At 39.7% G+C, this 20,275-nt stretch overlaps 2 protein-coding genes across 2 annotated transcripts in view; one reads left to right on the top strand and one right to left on the bottom strand.

Annotated features, from left to right (window-relative positions):
• Positions 1–39: 39 nt before the first annotated feature.
• LOC120440408 (deoxyribonuclease-1-like) lies at positions 40–13,761 on the top strand. Its single transcript, XM_039612881.1, has 10 exons — positions 40–182; positions 3,651–3,743; positions 3,830–3,924; positions 4,033–4,110; positions 4,521–4,633; positions 5,815–5,927; positions 11,734–11,888; positions 12,685–12,781; positions 12,894–13,020; positions 13,258–13,761. Exons 2-10 carry the CDS (start codon positions 3,663–3,665, stop codon positions 13,443–13,445), a joined length of 1,047 nt encoding a protein of 348 aa, XP_039468815.1. The 5' UTR covers positions 40–182; positions 3,651–3,662; the 3' UTR covers positions 13,446–13,761.
• LOC116316778 (granzyme B(G,H)-like) overlaps positions 13,760–20,275 on the bottom strand; it is a 46,718-nt gene continuing 40,202 nt past the window's right edge. Inside the window, exons 2-5 of the mRNA XM_039612882.1 lie at positions 15,348–15,495; positions 14,636–14,765; positions 14,150–14,422; positions 13,760–14,034 (exon numbers count right to left, since the gene is read on the bottom strand). Coding sequence (XP_039468816.1) covers positions 13,831–14,034; positions 14,150–14,422; positions 14,636–14,765; positions 15,348–15,495 — 755 coding nt within the window. The 3' untranslated portion in view covers positions 13,760–13,830. The remainder of the gene's footprint in view (positions 14,035–14,149; positions 14,423–14,635; positions 14,766–15,347; positions 15,496–20,275) is intronic.

Below are 20,275 nucleotides of genomic sequence, written 5' to 3'. Positions count from 1 at the left end.
AGATAGGCGTGGTGTGGTTTTGCATATGCTCTATATGTAGTGTGTGTGTGTGTGTGTGTGTGTGTGTGGTTGAAAACGTCCTGGTGCGTGGACAGTTTGTTTCTGCAGAAGTCAGCTTCAGTCTGTTTGCTGGCAGATTAGCCGCTTCTTTCATTTTTCATTCTGCTGTTTTAGCCGCACTCGTGAGTATTATTTTTACATTTTTAGTTTTCTTACTTTTATAAAACTAAATGCTCATCTGCATTAGTTAGAATTCCTCAGTAAAATATGTTTTTGCATTCATTATAAGGGGAGTCAAAATGAAACCCAAACACTGCTGTTTGTGCTCATTTGTAATGTTTGAAAACCTACAGTGTCAGCGACTGAACAAAGAGCTGAAGATTTTGATGAGTTATATCTCTACTCAATGGCCATTCAAAGAATCCCTTATTTAAAAAGTTTTAATTCAAGTGAAATAAAACAAGGCACTAAATATAAGTTTTTGAACTTCCTTGTATTTCTATACTTTTAAGAAAAATATACATCAATTATTCTGCACAGATAAAAATGTTTTAAACAGCAAACATGCCATTATCTTACAAGATAGTAAGAGTAGTTCGGAATACTACATATAATAATATGCCTCATTACTAATAAACTATTTCTGAGCTTCAATCTATTACTTTTGCTACGTTGAGCTAATTTTGCTGCTAAAACTTGCTGGTGGATTTTAGTATTGGTCAAATCAAGGAAAATGGTGGTTTTCAGGAATCTTGATGCCATCTTGACACTGTCACTTGAGCTGTCTTTGTTCTCGCCATATTTGTCTAGGTTCCCATGGAGACAGGATTATTTGGGAATCTCAAAAGAGTGTTATAGTAAAGTAGCATAGGAGTGGTCATATATGGCACACATCATACAGAGGTCATACCGAGGTCAGAGCGTGCCTAGAGAGAAGCTGCCATGACCCAGACACTAGAACAGGATGGTGGAGTGGTTACGATTGTTACCACACAGCAAGAGGTTTCCTGGTTCATGTCACGGTGAGCTGTGTGGCATGCAGTGGTTGGATCCACATGCAGGACTCAGAGATGGAATATTTAACTCAAGGCGGTAATTTTTATTCACTGGCAGAAAACAAACTTAGAAACAAATACATGAGCACTAGAACAAAATTCAAACTAGGAAGTAGGATCTAAACTGGGAGTTCATGATTTGGCATGACATAACCTGACAAAACATGACGACTGAGGAAAACACAACTAACGCAGAGGACGCGACAAGGGGCAGGGAAAAACACAGGGCTTAAATACATACTAGTATAATCAGGGAATGGGAGGCAGGAGGGAAATGCACTCATGATGAGACACGGAGAAGCAGAACTGAAACCACAAACATGGGACAAGGACTACCAAAGTAAAACAGGGAACAAAGACAAAGCACCAAGACGCAGACTAGACACTAAGACATGGGAACATAGGAACCTGAAACACAAAGATGATACAAAACAGAAACCACCATCCAAGGACTAAAGATGTAACATAAGCAGAAAACCATAACTCATAATAATTATTGTTAGAATTATCAGTTCACCAATAAATACAAAGCACTGGGTCCGTGATCCAGTACTGTGACACTTCAAATTCAAGCTGGGGCTTTTCTGTGTGAGGTTTGAATGTTCTCCATTCACCTATGTGTGTGTGTGACTTGTAGTTAAAAGCACTTTGACTGATCAGTTTTATTTTTTATTTCACCTTTATTCATACAGGTAGTCCCATTGAGACTCAATGTCTCATTTACAAGAGAGACCTGTTCCAGACAAACATATTAAAATTACAACAATAAAAAAGAAATAGGTAAATAATAAAACAAACAATAAAATGGCTAAATATGTCTAATGTACAAAACAAGAACGAGTCCCCAGAGACGATATCACCAAAACATTTGTACGTCTTTTGCAAGTCAAATCAACTGAGAGAGCTTCAAATCCTTCTGCAATGAATTCCAAGAAGTCGGGGCAGAAAAGGAGAATGCCTTCTGTAATGATGTCCTGAGACCGCAGTCTATGACTAAACTGTTTGCATAACATGTACTCTGATACCAATAAAATGATAAAATGATACTGATGAACCATCCTGCATAAGACCAATGAGGAGCAGTCAACCAGACAATAAAGTACAGTGTTGGGTTAAAGGTTTACAGCCAGTTATAAAAAATAGTGACCCATGATAGACAGAATCCAGATGAAGAGAGTGAGCAGAGACAGTCATATAAATTATATCACTGTAATCCAGGATGGGTAAAAAAGTGGCAGCAAGCCTTTTCGTGGCTGTGAAAAAGAAACATGATCTGTTTTTGAAAAAGAACCCCAACTGCAGTGTCTTTAAAAGATCGTCAATGTGTGGCTTAAAGGAAAGACTCAATCACAATTCAATTCAATTCTATTAATTCAATCAATCAATCAATCAATCAATCAATCAATCACAATACCTAGGTAGGCCACAGTTTCAGTAGAAATGCCTTGAGCAGATACAAGAGAAGGAAGTACCGGCACCCTCTTTCTGGTGAGAACAGCATGACTTTGGTTTTTTCTGTATTTAAAACCAGTCTGAGCTGACCCAGCTGAGACTGAATACTATCAAAAGCTCGCTGTAATTGTTTGAATTACAGCTGATGGTAAGACCACAATAAGTAATATCATGTGCATAAAATGAACAGGTACATCTAGATTTTGTCTCATACTGTTTACATAGTAGATAGTAGTATTTACTATGTAAATAATGTAGGCCCCAGGACAGAACCCTACATGACTCCATTAGTGATATTTAAAACAACTGGAAGAGAGACCACTGAGCTGCAACTGCTTTGTTTGAAAGTCCAATTTCCAGTTATCTCTGACATAAAATTCTATAGTCAACTGTTTAAAAGCTTTGGATAGATCAATAACAAGAGCTGCACCATACTTATTTGCGTCCGAGGCTTCATGGAAGCTGTGACAGTACTGTGTAGTTTCCTAACTCTAGATTGGAAAGGAGATAAAATACTATTTTCATCCTGATAACAAAAGTTGATTATTAACCAGCCTTTCAAGAACCTTAGCTAAGACACAGAGTTTGGAAATTGCACTGTAAGTATTATTAACCATTGAAGAATCACCACCTTTCAGTGGTGGGAGTACAAAGGCACACTTCCACATCTCTGGTAAAGGACAAGTGTAAAATTTAAAACATAAATTGTCCCTGCTCTCTGAAACCTTTATTTAGGATTAAACATACATTTAATATAAACTTATTATTGGGAATTCTTACCCAAGGTCAAAAAAACTTTCATGTGCCAAATGTTACTGCAATGAGAAACCGCAATAGAGGAACTGGACTCCCTGGAACTTCTCCATTTTCAATAAAAGCTACAATTTCCCAGGCCTTCACCTGGGAAATTGTAGCTTTAAAGTCATCAGAGACATATTTTAGAATATACATGTTGCAATATCACCAACCACAGTTTTTTCAGTGTTTAAGCTTTAGTTTCTCTTTCTTTCCTTTGCTTCAATTTCTTCTTTTTTCTGCTGCACTTCTCCATTTTCTTCCTCTGTTTTGATTCAGCAGAAGTTTGAACAATACATCACACACTGTGTATTGATCATCTAAAACAGAGTTGATTATCTCTTTCAGAATCAAGTCAGAATGAAGATAGCAGCCTTTAATGGCAAGAACCTGGGACAGAAGAAAGTCCATGACAAGTCTGTCATCAAACACCTCACCAAGGTGATAATCATTTTACCTTTACAACAGAAAGCTTTAAATACAAAACCAATGACGAAATGTGTAACACTTAAATGTGTTTCCTCCAGATCATATCTCGGTACAGTGTGATTGTCATGCTGGAGGTGGTGGATAAGAGCGGCAAAGCCATGGAAACGTTACTTCAAGAACTCAACAAAACTGAGTGAGTTCCCTGCAGTGATAGTGTGTGAATTTAATTATTTTTGATTTACAACATTTTTATGTAGAAAACTGCATGTTTACGTGGCTTTGTTTTCCTCGGCACTAACAGAAAACAACCCTACCTAAAGACTGCCAGCAAACAACTGGGACGAGACACCTACAAGGAGCAGTACGTCTGTTTTTACAGGTTTGTGTGGAAACAGACTCTAATACAACATCTCAGTGATTTGAAGACTAGAATTGATTAAATTTAGAAGTGGTGTGAATGTGAGATTCATGGCCAGACACGTTGATGTCTGACTATACCCGGCTCAGACAGTCTCGGTCGTTGTGTCCTTGGGCAAGACACTTCACCTGCCGCCTACTGGTGATGGCCAGAGGGGCCGATGGCGCGATATGGCAGCCTCGCTTCTGTCAGTCTGCCTCAGGGCAGCTGTGGCTACAACTGTAGCTTGCCTCCACCAGTGTGTGAATGTGAGAGTGAATGAATAGTGGAATTGTAAAGCGCTTTGAGGGCCCCGAAAAGCGCTATATAAATGCAATCCATTATTATTATTATCATTATTATTATTATTATTATACGTGTTTATCTCTTAGACCAGATGAAGTGACGCTGAAGGATTCACACCAGTATGAAGATAATCAGGCTGGAGATGAAGATGCTTTTGCCAGAGAGCCTTTCATCCTGCGCTTCGATTGTCCAACTACAGGTTTGTGCTTTTTACTGTGTTAGAGTAACGCTTTAGGTTGCAAAACAAAACAAGTGGAAGTGCCAACCACTGCAGTTCTACATTTTAAAACCTTTATTTAATCCTACTGCTTGTTTGGACTCCAGTTTTGATAACATATCCTTTTATTTTATCAGTTTCATAATTAATACTAATCAGTGTTGAGCCTTTAAATAGAGAGTTAGTGAGGCAAGATGAAGAAGCAGCATGCTGCTCTTGTCTTCAGTCATCTGTACTGCAGTTTCAGTTACAAACTTCTCACAGTATTGAAATTATATTTTTAGGAATTACAGAAAATCTCTCAATAACTAGCTTACATGGAAATAATGTCAGAAATTAAATGAAATGTCTTCGTCAGAAAAATGAAATGCAAAACAAATCGCTGTGGAGGGGTTTGTGTGTCCCAGGGATCCTGAGAACTCTGTTGTTGTGGGTTTTCTATGATGGCAAATTGGTCTTGGGTGATTCAAAAGCCACTATGAGTATAAAATATAGGAAACAGTTCATTTTGCCCAGGATAGAGTTACTGGGTCCCTCCCTGGACCCAGGCCTAAGGGTGAGCGCCTGGCTAATGGGCCTTAGTTCATGGGGCACAGCCGGGGACAGCCCAAATAGGGGACAGCCCAAATAGGGGACATGAGCTCACCCTCCTGTTGGTCCACCACCAGCAGGAGGTGCTGTAGGGGTTGGATGCAGTATGTGCTGTGTTGAGTCCAGGAGCACAAGCACCCTGGCAGATCAATCCCCAGCTACCGAGACTAACGATTGGGACAAGGAATGTCGCCTCTCTAGTGGGGAAGCGCTTCTAACGTCAACTGAGGATACTGTCAGGTCGTGGCAGAAACACTCTGAGGATCTCCATATTCCCACTGACACATCTTCTGTAACCAAGCAGAGTGTGGGAATGAGGGGGACGACTTGTCCATCACTGGGGGGGGGTGAGGTGACTGTGGCAGTTAAACAACTCCTTGGTGGCAGGGCCCCTTGCTCAAGGATGTTCGAGGGCTTGCTGCCACTTGTCCTCACCTGGGCTAAGTTGAGCCACTGAACAAGACCTCTGAATCGTGTTTATGGAACGACTAAACTGACACTGTGAATTTGTAATATTTACTCTATTCAGGTGTACTTTGTATTGAGGCCTCTTTGCTTGTGAACTCTTTCAGTTGTACAAGATCTGGTTCTGATCCCTGTGCACACAAAGCCGGAAGACACTCTGAAGGAGCTGGACGAGCTGCACGATGTGGTTGAAGACATCAGGAAGAAATGGAAAAATGATGTAAGTTTGAGACAAGAGCCCTAAGAGTTTAGTTCCTGTGTCTCTCTCCTCTCTGAGACCCTTCTTTAGATATAGAAAATTTAGAAAATATTGAAATGCATACATTAATAAATTATTTTATTATAAAAATTGTGTGGATGTGTGTGAACACACACACTCCACATCCTCTCGAGCTCTTCTCTGAGCCCTTGGTATTTCTCCAGCTTCTCGTGTTCCTTCTTCCTGATGTTGCTGTCATTCGGAACTGCTACATCGATCACTACGACCGTCTTCTCCTGTTTGTCTACCACCACTATGTCCGGTTGTTTAGCCACCACCATTTTGTCCGTCTGTATCTGGAAGTCCCACAGGATCTTAGCTTGGTCATTCTCCATCACCCTTGAGGGCATCTCCCATTTTGACCTCGGGACTTCCAGGTTATACTCGGCACAGATGTTCCTGTATACCATGTCAGCCACTTGGTTATGGCGTTCCATGTATGCCTTGCCTGCTAGCATCTTGCACCCTGCTGTTCACTCGGGTGTGCTGGATTGTCTCAGGGGCATCTTTACACAGCCTGCACCTGGGGTCTTGTCTGGTTTGATCAGTGTTGGGTAAGTTACTTTAAATTAGTAACTTAGTTACATTACTAGTTACTTCTCTAAAAAAGTAACTCAGTTAGTTCAAGCTACTCGTTACTTTCAAAGTAACTAGTTACTAGGGAAAGTAACTTTGGTTTTACTCAGAATTCTCTTGTTAATGTGTTGCTTCTGTAACTGGATACCCAGCCAGATTGCCAGTCTTCTAGCTTGCTTACTTGCCACAAGTGCACTGTGCCACCTACCAATAGAAAGGAAAAATAATGTGCACATTTCCACGAGAGAAATCACGCCTGGACCGTCGTTGACCGCCGCCATGATTCTAGCCTGCTTTTTACATCCAACACAAAAACTGCAGTCGTGGTGCTTTTGATTGTACTCAGAACTTGGAAATTCTGCCTTCTGAATAGGAAGATGTAGGTAACACCAGACTGCAGATGAGCTGCATACAGTGCTGGACTGGGACAAAAAAATCGTCCCGGGCATTTTGACTAGAGACCGGCCCACCATTATAGGGAAAATCATAAAGCCTTTGAATGAAAATAAACACTGCTGTGACAATGATGTACACTGTTCTGATGGTATATATGTATCAATCTATCAATTGTTTGTTGTAAGACTCAGATAATTATTTTTTTTAAAAGCGAGACATTTTAAATGAGAATAATAAAGAAAAGTATTTCCTTGTGCCCCCTTTCCCTGTTAATGCCCTACCTGGCCCCTGGCAAAACTTTGCTAGACCCGCCCCTGCACAGTTACCAGCTGTCAGCTACGTGAAAAGGATCCTGGTGTTGTTTGTCTCTCAGAAACAGTTCATAACTTCCTTCAACTCATTCATGTCACCTAAAAGGTAAACCTGTTTCTCCATCACCTGTTCAGCTCTGATGATTCAGTAAGGACATCTCCTGGTTTCATCTGCATGTTTCCCTCTCACCAGATAACCAAACCGATATCATGACCAGCAGCTTTACAGCTGTGGCTCCAGCAAACATCAGTTGATACTAGAAATTAATATTAAATAAATTCTAACAACAGCTGATCAAGCTTAAACGTGCTGCTGTTGTTTAACGCGACATCCGCTGGTTTCCTCTTTCTGGCGCAAAGTGGGCGATAAATAAACAAGAGAAAAAGCCGATCAGCTGATCATTGATCAGTTTCGTGATTGAAGTAGAAACAGGAGAGGGAGGGGGAGAGAATGAGAGGAGAAGAGGCAGCTGTGCAGCTTCAGCTTTGTGTCTTTTCCATTGTAGCTGAAGTCCGGGACAAACTGTGTTCCTTTTCAGCTCAGTACGAAACGCGTAATATTTTCTCTGAATACCAGACGATTCTGGTTTTTACTGGACGGTTGGCAACTCTAATAATTAACCGTATGAACAAAATAAAGTTCAACATCAGTAACATAGCACCCACCCAGCTGTATAGAAACTCCGTCATGCTAGCTAGCACGCAGTACGAAAATGTCAGCATACCGAAAATAAACTCCACCTAAACTTGGTTTATATCTGACTCCGATAGACTGCAGGTCATAACTTCTTACCTGAAGTTCAGTTCACCTGCAACGCGGACCGGCGACGCTTGGTCTCTCCTCTTGCCTCCCTTTTCCTTCATCCACCTGCTGGCTTCCACCACTTGCTAATGTTATTGAATCTGTGGAAGCTCCGCGATATCCACCACCGCAGTAACGAGTAACGAGCCTATCTAAATCCCAGTAACGAGTAACGCGTTCCTGGTTTTGGCATAATAACTAGTTACCGTGCTCGTTACCACAATAATAACGTAGTTACTGTAACGCGTTACTTAATAACGCGTTAGTCCCAACACTGGGTTTGATAGACCCCAGCCTCTATGGATCTTGTGCTCACAGCTTGTTCCTGTGCTGCCATGATTAGAGCCTCTGTGCTGATTTTCAGCCCGGCTTTGTCCAGCCACTGGTAGGATTTCTGGATATCGGCCGCCTCCGCTATCTGCCGGTGGTACATACTGTGCAGGGGCCTGTCCTTCCATGATGGTGCTTCCTCTTCCTCCTCTCCTCTGTATGCCAACAAGGTGTACTCTCAGTGGCAAGAGAACAATATGAGAATGGCACCACCAAGGCGGGAGATGGAGCAATGGATGTACATGGATGACATCAAGCTGTATGCCATGAGTGAACGAGACATCGATTCACTGATCCACACTACCAGGATATACAACAATGACTTTGGGATGTCATTCGGACTGGAGAAGTGTAGTCGGATGATAACAAGGAGAGGGAAGGTAGTCAGAACAGACATAGAGGACAGTTACAAGTACCTGGGGATCCCACAGCAGGGGCGGATCTAGAGAAATTTTCTTAGGGCATGAGGGTGGCAAAATCAAAGCACCCCCCCCCCAAACACATATGCAGTAAGTATACACGTTTTTCATATAAATATAGTCTATAACCTAATTATTGTCTGTAGCCACACTTTTGTTACATAAAACATGTGAGTTTTGATCTTATGTACTGTATAGCCTGTATAATAAATAAATATGTAGCCCAATAAGTATAAAATCCAGAAAGCTACACAACATGGGGCGGTTCATTTACAAACACAAGTCTAACTTAAGTTTCACACTGTTTTTTGTTAGAAAACAATCATATTGTTACATACTTAAATTACACAAAATGTCAGAAATCTGCACTGTCATGAACAAAAATTTAAACCTATTTTTTCATGATTTGTTGGATTAAACCACTGAGGTCAATACAACTGGACATTTTTGACTCCTTTTGAGTTTACGTTTGTATTTCACCCTCAGATTGTTTCATTTTGGGTTTTTTTCTCTTGCCTTGTTTGGTATCATTCTTTTCAGCTCAACTGAATTTAGTTGTTTTTTTCATTGACATACTGCACTAGTACTACTATTACTATTAATAGTACTATTACCGATCTGAAATCACACAAAGAACTTAAAATCCTAGTAGTATTTTTTACTGCAAAAAAACAGACATGTTAAGTAAATTTTTATAACTTGAAATGCAAATATAAATTGTACATTTTGTAAACATATACAACTATATGGGCTCAAAATGTGGTCATAAATATTTTGTAAAAAGAATTTGTGTGTGCGTAAAAAAGATTTGTGTGTGGACTTAGCCCAAAAAAACCCCTGCAAGTTACAAGTACGAATTTTGACCCTATTTTTCTTCCTTTCATCTGATTGGTCAATGTCATGTCAATCACAAATGTAACAATCAATCAGAGAACAGATGGGTTTGGCTGTCGGGGGCGCTTTTTGAACTGCAGGTCCTTGAAGGAATAAATGCCCTTTACATGCCAACCCAGTGTTTTCCTTCATCACCACGAAGGAAAACAGTCTGTGGTCGTCTGAGTTTGGTGATTTTTGTGTCACAGGTCTACGTGCTTAATACAGGGACTTCCACAGCCTTTTCAACAGCGCTGCAAAACTGATTTACAAGTACAAAATATTTATGACCACATTTTGAGCCCATATAGGATGGTTTGGCAGTTAATTTCGTGTTGTGCGCATGCGCAAAAACAACGGGTAGGATGGTTTGCCAGGTGGGATGGATTCCCAGAACAACGGTCAAATATCACTGATTTTACTACAGAGCAGGACGGATTGTAGGGTAGCAAACATCGTCCGAAAACAAGTTTTCAGCACTGCAGGTTACCTGGGTGTAATGTTTTTCAGCTAAAAAGAAACATGGTCTGACTCCTACCTAACTATATAAAGAGTAACTGAAGGTTAAATGCAGCTAACATGTCCTGTTTTACGCCAGGCACTTCCACCTCCGCTCCGCTGTGTCTCAGCCACCATTGTTCTGGCAGCGAGGATACTAGAGCCAGAGTAGAGGAGAGGCGACCTGGAACAAACCATTTCAGGAGGGTGGTGGTGGTGGTGTTATCTATACTTTTGTTGTTAAAATGTTACGTCTCAACCAAGTACTGTGTGCTTTTTATATTTTTACTAGTGTGTCACACAAACAGCAAATATTGTCAAAAAAAGTAAGAAATCTTTGGGGGTGCTTTGATTCTGAAGCACCCCCAAAAATGGGCTAAAATCGCCCCTGCTGTACGCTAAGTGGAATTAAGAAGGCCGGGGACTGGTGAGTGTCAGCACCACAGTCCAGGATGAGACGACGAACATCTACGAATACATTGGGAAGATGGCCCCAACTGACAGTGTGCTCAGTGAATACCTCAGGCAGCAGAAACCCAAGAAAGAGGAGGAAGGCGAGGAACCATCATGGAAGGACAGGCCCCTGCACGGTATGTACCACCGGCAGATAGAGGAGGTGGCTGATATCCAGAAATCCTACCAGTGGCTGGACAAAGCCGGACTGAAAAACAGAACAGAGACACTAATCATGGCAGCACAAGAACAAGCTCTGAGTACAAGATCCATAGAGGCTGGGGTCTATCACACCAGGCAAGACCCCAGGTGCAGGCTGTGTAAAGATGCCCCTGAGACAATCCAGCACACCCGAGTGAACAGCAGGGTGCAAGATGCTAGCAGGCAGGGCATATGAAATGAAATACCAAGGGCTCAGAGAAGAGCTCGAGAAGATGTGGAGGGTGAAGGTAACGGTGGTCCTAGTGGTAATCGGAGCACTAGGTGCGGTGACTCCCAAGCTAGGCGAGTGGCTCCAGCAGATCCCGGGAACAACATCGGAGATCTCTGTCCAGAAGAGCGCAGTCCTGGGAACAGCTCAGATACTGTGCAGGACCCTTAAGCTCCCAGGCCTCTGGTAGAGGACCCGAGCTTGAAGGATAAACCGCCTGCAGGGGCAAGCTGGGTGCTTTTTTTGTTTTAAATATGTATATATATATATAAACTTAAAAAATATATCTTTTTATTATTATATTATATGTTATTATTACCCTTTTCAATCACATAGTGTATCAGAATCAGATTATATTTTAACTATTTGATTGTGTCTTTCATGTAAACAGACTGATAACAGAGGAGTTGAAAAAAACCCAGCTTTAAATACACAAATGCATAAAGTTCCTGAGTCATCACATCATGTTTCTGTGCCTTTCAATTGGCTTCTTACTGTGAAGTAATGCACAGTAAACCACAGAGAGTGGTATTCAGTTATTGTTCTGCCAGCTCCTCACAGAATTATGTAATAATAATAAATATATGACACCACATAAACCTTGGTGCTGTTATTTAATGAATCTGTCATTGTATTAAGTGAGCTCTGCTCTCTGTCGACATTTTCATTTCTTTTGTAGAACATTATGATTTTGGGGGACTTTAATGCAGACGGACGATATCTCTCCAAGAAGAAGAAGGAAAAGATCCGCATCTGCTCTCCATCCTATGATTGGCTCATTGATGACGATGTCGACACCACAGCTAGCAACAACAATGATAACACCTACGACAGGTGACACACATGATAATGACATAGGAGGAAAATAAAGACTCATCTTTATTTGGCCAAGTTTGTGCAAACAAACAAGTAATTTGACTCCGGTTCACTTTGCTCTCTTCATGCTGTGAAAGAAATGTGTGTGTATGTATATGTACACACACACACACATAAAAACAGTGGGTTATTTCAGTGTTCATCAGAGTGACAGCGTGGGGGGAGGAAACTGTCTCTGTGGTGGCAGCATGTTCAGTAAACAGCGTCTGTAACGCCTGCCTGAAGGCAGCAGTTTAAACATGTGAGAGCTCAAAAAAAGGAAGATACTTCTACAAATAATCATATGAATAAAATTTTGTGAGTATATTATTCTTCATACTATCTGCACTATCACACCACATTTCTCAATATAAGGAAACAAGTCGAGGTAAAGTGACGACTTTCTTTTAAGAGAGAAATCTGCACCACTGAAGCAAAAACCAGGAGAAAGAAACAGACGAACTAATTCATATAGGAAAATATTAATGAATCACTGATTGATGTCTGTACAGTTTACTTTGTGGGGAAGCACTATTTGTGATGATGAGCACTGGTGGCAGGATGCTTATTTTTGTGAGCTGAGCGACCACAAAGCCTCTGCAACATGGCCAACAGGCCTTTTTTTATTTTTAAACAGAGTGCCTCTCACAGCTAACGTCTAATGTTAGGGACAAATAAATAAGAAAAATAAAGGGATAATTATTGGAGCTTCACACTGTAAAGTGTACAGAAAGAAGTTCTTAATTTTTTTATGTGTCTCCTCTTCCTCAAACAGAATTGTTGTGTATGGAGAGACCATGTCGAATGCCATCGTCCCCAACTCGGCCAAGTCTTTCAACTTCCAGCAAGAGTTTAAGCTCACCGATGAGGAGGTGAGACTCATTTATCAGTTTTTCTAAACCAAAAGATAGAAATGATTTGACAGTTGGCATCATTTTAAAGGACAGCATCAGTGTTGTTGTTTAACTATATTTACTCTGTAAGGCACTCAGCATCAGTGACCATTACCCTGTGGAGGTGGAGCTGAAGACCAGAGCAGGAAGACAGAAAAGGATGGCTGTGCCTGACAGGACAGAGATGACATCTGGGGAAGAACAGTCTCAGAAGAAAGGTGTCTGAGATGGTTTAATAAAAATGAATTTTATAACGGAGCAAATACCTCATGAATCTCAGGGCTGATCTCAGTTCAGTTGCTGTTGATTTAGAAATCAAAGAGATGTGACATATATCATTTTAACTGAAATATACTAACAGTAACAAATTTATACCAAACATGTTCTGCAGTGTCGTATCCTGGGTGCTTATGAGAGCAGATATTATATTTCCTTCTTCTAATATTAAACAACAGGGAAACAGAAGAAGACCAAACCGGCAGGGTCACCAAAGATGGCGGCCAAGCCAGCGGGAGCACAGAAGAAGAAAAAAGACGAGCCAGACAGACAACAGAAGAAGAAGAATGTGGGAACAAAAAGGAAGCGAGGGCAGGCATCCAACACGCCAACCAAGAGAAGACGACAGGATGTTCAATGTTCATGATCTTACTATTAAATTTAAAAAGTAGAGTTACTGTAGTTAGAGCTGATAGTGTTAAACCGTCAAAGCTTCTGTTTGTTTGACTTATTAGAAATTTAATTGAAAACCACATCAGGTGGTTCACTGTGATACCAAAACACCTTCTGTCAATCTCTAGTATTTATAGTACTCGACAAATCAGGATGAATGTACTGTAGAAGTGAAAAATTTATTTACAAATATTAGTATTGCATGAATTCATTTTCCATGGCAAACTAATATCAATGTTTTTATAGACATGTTTTTGAAGTCATAATAAAATATTATTTATGCACAGAGACAATATTTTTCAAACGTTTTCTTTATTCTGCATTGAGAGCAAAAGCTGACAGAGGCACAGCTTCCACACTTACAGTGTGCTGACGCAAAGCTTTTTGTAATTTTTTCCCTTGAGAATCTTCCTGATCCAGTCAAGGTGTTTTGAGATATCTGTATAGACATTGGGGACATCTGGATAGTTACAGTTTCCCAGCTCGGTTCTTGGAATGCTTTTGTTGAAAGAAACAATACCGACAGCCATTCCCTTCCACACCAGAGGGCCACCAGAATCACCCTGTAAGAAGGAAGTATTTACTTTGTTCATGTGATACTTAATTCAGAGTGCTCACATATTTCTCAACCACAGAGCAGTTAGCAAGAATTTTCAAGGAAAGGACAGAAAAAAATACCTGACAGAATCCTTTTGTTGTGTTGTATCCACCTGCACAGATAATATTGGGAGGAGGATTGTATCCAGGAACTTTTTGAGCCCAAGCATTCTTGCAGACTTCTGGGCTGATGACCGACACATCCGCCACTCTCAGGTCGTCAACAACACTACCATTAGTGTTTATCTTACCCCATCCAGCCACTTGGCATTTCTCATTTTCCTTTAATGTCATTTCATGGGAGGGAAGTCGAATGAATTGAATTCTTTTGCTTGGTCGGACAGGTGTAGACAGCTAGAGGCACAGAATTAAAGAGTAAAGATTATAAATGAGTGAAAAGCATGTAACAGCAATAGAGAACATTTGTCTTTTATCTTTTTTTTAAGTACTTCATACTTTAACTAGAAATACCTTGTTTTAAATGAGCAACTTGCAAAATAGAACACTCAAAAATTTAAAAATTCTTATGTGATTTAAGAAAATAAAAAAGACAAAAAAAGACCTTACTTTTAGGAGCATGATGTCATATCCATGGCCAACATCCCGATAATCTGGATGTTTGTATTTCTTGGCGATCTTCATTTTCTTATCAGCCTTCTTGAGGTTGTGGTAACCAAGAACTACACGTTTAAGATCCCTGAAAAAGATATAATCTGAGATCATCAGAATTAGATTTTCTGAAGTTGCATGCACAACAAGATGAACTAAAACTAAATGATACATTTCTTTTTTATTAAATTCAATTTTATTTATTCACTACAACAGTTACTTCAAGGTTCTTAGCACAATTGGTGCAATAATCCAGATGGTATCAGAATTATTATATTATTATATCATTATGATCATTAGATACATATACTCACAAACACACACAAACACACATATACAGTGTATATACATATATATATATACACATATACATATATATATACATATATATATATATACACACACATATATATATATATATATACACACATATATATATATATATATATATATATATATATATGTGTGTGTGTGTGTGTGTGTGTGTGTGTGTGTGTGTGTGTGTATATATACCAGGTACCAGTGATGAGCTAGATAGATAGATAGATAGATAGATAGATAGATAGATAGATAGATAGATAGATAGATAGATAGATAGATAAGCATAGACATTTTAAGGCCATCATATTTTTTCCTAATCAGGAAGCTCCTTAAAGAGATGATTACTTACAGGTCACAGTGTGCAGCAGTCATTACAAAGTCCTCAGAAACAAGAAATCCTCCACAAACATGGTTGCCTCCGTGATCCTGCACTGATGCCATATACAGCATTTCATTGTCTGGGACTATTTTCCCATCTATAATTTTACTTCCAAGGACTAATGGAAGTAGGAGGAAAAGAATTTAATTAAAAATATTAATATTCCACATGCAGGCTGGAGAAGAGTATTCATGGTGCAACTTACCATTTTGCCCGAGGAATGTCAGCATATGAACGACCACAAATTGTTGCAGAGCAAACATCTCAGTGGTGAAAGGCTTGATCTGTCAGCTTGAGAGTTTAAGACCTTTTGAGTCATTTGTTTATACATGTACAACACATGACTTTTAACCACTTCCTAGGGAAGTGTGGTTTTGAAACTTCCCACAGTAAGTACTTTGTTATTACTATTAATCACAGTCTGTTATATGTGCATCCCTTTCTCACTAACAGTAATGAATTTCAAACAAAAGACAGCTAAAGTCCAAAGGCATAAACCTTTAGTGGCCTGTTAAATCAGCGGTCCCCAACCTTTTTTCACCACGGACCGGTTTATGCCTGACAATATTTTCACAGACCGGCCTTTAAGGTGTCGCGGATAAATACAACAAAATAAAACCAGTACCGAAAAAAAGATTTATTCATAACACACGCGAAAAGACCCAGGAAAACTGAGTTAATGATAAAAACGATAACAAAATAACGCTAAAAACCGATAAAAAACCCTGAAAACCATACATTTCACACCCGAGCCTCAACTCTCGCAGCCCGGTACCAAACGACTCACGGACCGGTACCGGTGATTAGATTAGATTTTAATTGGGGAAATTTTGCCTCAGACAGTCAGAAATATTATAATTCTGATCAGTTATCAATACTGATACTCGTGATACTTCATCAGAGGTGAGAGCATCACAGCAGATGCCTTATAACCAAGTAACTGAGGATAAAACACAGAAAAACATGAAGGAGATTTTTCTGGCCATAAACATTAAAAATATTCTGCAGTAGAACAAAAATGGAAGAAGACCATGAATCAGCATATGAACATTATCTGATGCTGCTGAAGTGAAGTGAGGTTTTATTAGAGACACAAATATTTGCGTTTTGCAATTTGATATAATTTCAAAAAGTTTCTTCTTCATTTCTTCAGTGTTGAACTGCAGAAATTAGGCTTTCTTGTTGCAGGTAATTTTTGAAAAAAAAAAAACATCAGCTGACAGCACTGTACGCAATGGTAGACTGTCACGTAATAAGCAAGCGAATAATGCAGAAAACTGAAATTTGAGATGGGAAACTGTTCTTGAAGTACACTGAGAGAGAGCTGTGCAGGAAGTGTGATTTTATTGTGGTGGAAGCAAAACAGCGAAGGTAAGGGAGAATTCATGACGATGTTTATCAAATATGAAGCCTAGTTTTGATCGTATTTTGCTCCTGGTTCAGTAAATTTCGGTTGGAGAGTGACAAAATCTGCAGCTTCAGAATCTGTGAGCTGTCGGCTTTCAGCCCTAGCAGCGTGTCCATGTTCGTGCCGTTGGGTGAGAAAGCCGACATCTCACAGATTCTGATGCGTCAGGTCCGTGCTTTGTGTTTACGTCTTTGTGTGGAATCTGTTTACCTGCTCTCATTTACTGTTTTAGCTGTTTGATGGTTGATGAAATGAAAGCTTTAACCTGAGATTCCTTCATTTCTGGCGAAATAAATTTATATTTAAAAATTGATTCAGGATTTAATGAATCGATATTGTGTTATTCAAGCTGAAATTGATTTTAATCAGAAAATGGATAATTGAAACCCACCCCTAGTTGTAAGTTATAACAGTTGCACAGCCATGAAAGATCAAAACAGGTTCTAAATCATTTTCAGGGTTTTTTTTTTCCCTCTGTTTGCTTCTTGCTGTCTTTGAGGCTCAGGACCAGTACTCCCCACATTACATCAAACTCTTACAAGTCTAGAAAAGGAGCTGTTGGACAGAAAGACATCAACTGAGTGGTTTTGGTTTTCCAAGCTGTCTACACTGTATATAGTGAAGTCCCCAAGTTTTTGAACATTGAATTTTGATTTGTGCCCAAATTATTCTGCAGATCATCAGAATGAAAAGTTATTGCCCGTGTTTGGATAGCCTTTTAAAAAATATGCTTTTATGACATTATTGTGTGTTGGGTGGTGGTCAGGGCTATGCAGACTGACAAACGGGACATTGAATGTCAGCTCTCTGATGAGGAGTGAACCTGAGATTGTCTGAATTGAGGCCTGTCTGTTCTATAGCAAATGCAGAAAAAATGTTTTAGACAGCAAATAAGTTAGTGCTCTAAAAAATCTGATGGTTTGCTTGCAGGACACCAGGACAGAAGAGTCCTCTGTCACAGATGGTTGGTCAGTGAAGATGGTCACCTGCACGTTCAAGGTCACTGCATCTCCAACTCACATCCACTGCCACTGTACTAAAGGGAAATTGGGACAATGTTACAGACTTTCTTCTGCAATTACATTTGCAATTACATCTTAAATCTGAGACTTTGTTTTACTGTAAGATTACAACAATGTCCAGTATGTTGGCTGATATACTTTTTTGCATTTGAAAATAAAAGTTGCATTTGAAAATAAAAGTTGGGCTGATTACAAGAAGTGTTGTTAATTGTTATTTTTTTTAATCGCATACAGTGTAATATTAATATAAGTGTTTGTTCTGTTATCACTAAAAGTTGTAAAATGTTGTATCACTAAAATATCATTCTCAGTCAGTTGTTATTCATTATGTGTTTACAGCGCCCTCGGTGGTTGCTCCAAGTAATGCACTTTAGAAACGGCTTTATTTTGAAAAAACTTTATTGAACAGGAAGTCCGCTCAGTCAAGCAAAGCAAGCGAGCAATAAGAAGGGAAACATATCGGCACACAGTTTATGGTGTCCTGTTGGAGAAAATACTGTCCACATCTTCTGTTTATGGTTGTATCGCCGGTATGCACTTAAAGTATAAGTTGCAACTTTGTTTTTGTGCAATATGTTGCCCGCTAATGCAGTATTTGGCTGTAAAGCTAGTCCTTTTGTTAAGCTAGTTACCCGCGATTTTGGAGGTCGTCTGGGATAGCATCAATAGTACAAGTTCACATAATTAGACATATGACATATGTTGTGTAGTAGCAGTGTGGTATATGAATGCATATTATGCTGCACATATGTATGTCACATGACTGTATTTTTTGTCTTGTTTTTAGTTTTACCCTTTTGAATGTCAGTAAACCTGTTGACAACGCTCATCGGTCTTCAGAGTGGTGATATAAGAAAGGTGTTAACGCCCCTGCATCAGACATGCACCCATAACGGCACAGTGTTGTTTTAAATGCACTTTAGAACAGCACGCAATATGTAACAGTTCCTGTTGTAATGCACTGTAGCGCCGCATGGTGGCGCCTCCGGTCTCATAACTGGTGTGTCACCCCCTTTTTTGTTCTTCTTTGTATCATCTCTGTAATGGATTCTTCCGTGTGTACGCGGACTAGTGTGCTCTCAAGTAATGTGTGGTAGAGGTAGCACTTTTATTTTTGATATTTTAAACAAGTGAGTACTTGTGAAAAGGTAGAAGCTGTTCATAATTGATCAACAAATGGATTTACTCTGCCTTACAGAAACCTGGTTGCAGCCGGATGATTATGTTAGTTTAAATGAATCAACACCCCGAGTCATTCTAACTACCAGAAATCTCGAAGCACAGGCCGAGGGGCGGTGTGGCAGCAATTTTCACACCAGCCTATTAATTAACGAAAGACCAAGACAGACTTTTAATTCATTTGAAAGCCTGATGCTTAGCCTCGTCCACCCCAGCTGTAAAACTCAGAAACCAGTCTTACTTGTTATCATCTATCGTCCACCTGGGCCTTACACAGAGTTTCTCTCTGATTTCTCAGACTTTTTATCTGATTTAGTGCTCAGCTCAGATAAAATAATTATTGTGGGTGATTTTAACATCCATGTAGATGTTAAAATGACAGCCTCAACATGGCATTTAATCTGTTATTAGACTCAATTGGCTTCTCTCAAACTGTAAAAGAACCCACCCACCACTTTAATCACACTCTAGATCTTGTTTTAACATATGGCATAGAAACTGAACATTTAATATGGAAGAAATATAGTATCATCAGAATCCAACTATTTTTAGACATTGAATTTATAACACTGAATTTTTATCCTCCAAATTTCCCTGCAAAAATATTCACCTGCAAAAATTCACCTGAAAAATTCACCTGCAAAAATTCACCTGCAAAAATTCACCTGCAAAAATTCACCTGCAAAATTCACCTGCAAAATTCACCTGAAAAAATTCACCATCAAATATTCACCTGCAAAAATTCACCTGAAAAAATTCACCATCAAATATTCACCTGCAAAAATTCACCTGCAAAAATTCGCCTGCAAAATTCAACTGCAAAAGTGTTGAACTTAAATGACCCAAGCCAGAGCAATCAGCACTAGATCGAGTCGAGCGGCTCTCAGCCAATTAAATTACGCTGTTTGATCACATGACACCGTTAGCCAGCAGTGTGTCTCCTGAAAAGAGAGCTGTTTAGAGGTGAGTGATTAAGGCTGTATCCCAATTCAGGGGCTGTATCCCAATTCAGGGTCTGCAGCATTAAAGTACGCAGCCTCAACGATCCTCAAGGGCCGCGTACTCAAAGACCGCTAAGGCCGGAAGTGCGAGGCTCGTGAAATGGGACGGTCTAGCCTCCGTCGCGCTTCCCAGGTTGCCTAGCAACCATAACACCAACCGCTGGAAACGTTTCGTACAGCTTTGTTTGACAGAAATGAAGGAGAACATATTTTTGTTCGTGTGTTTGTTTCTACACGAGCTTTGTGTGATTTAATAAGTATCTGATGCTGAGACCACAGGACTGTAAA

The sequence above is a fragment of the Oreochromis aureus genome, linkage group 5 (assembly GCF_013358895.1).
Source record: "Oreochromis aureus strain Israel breed Guangdong linkage group 5, ZZ_aureus, whole genome shotgun sequence".
NCBI classification, from domain to species: Eukaryota; Metazoa; Chordata; class Actinopteri; order Cichliformes; family Cichlidae; genus Oreochromis; species Oreochromis aureus.
The sequence above is the reverse complement of the archived record's forward strand: the minus strand, read 5'-3'. Positions and strand labels throughout refer to the sequence as shown.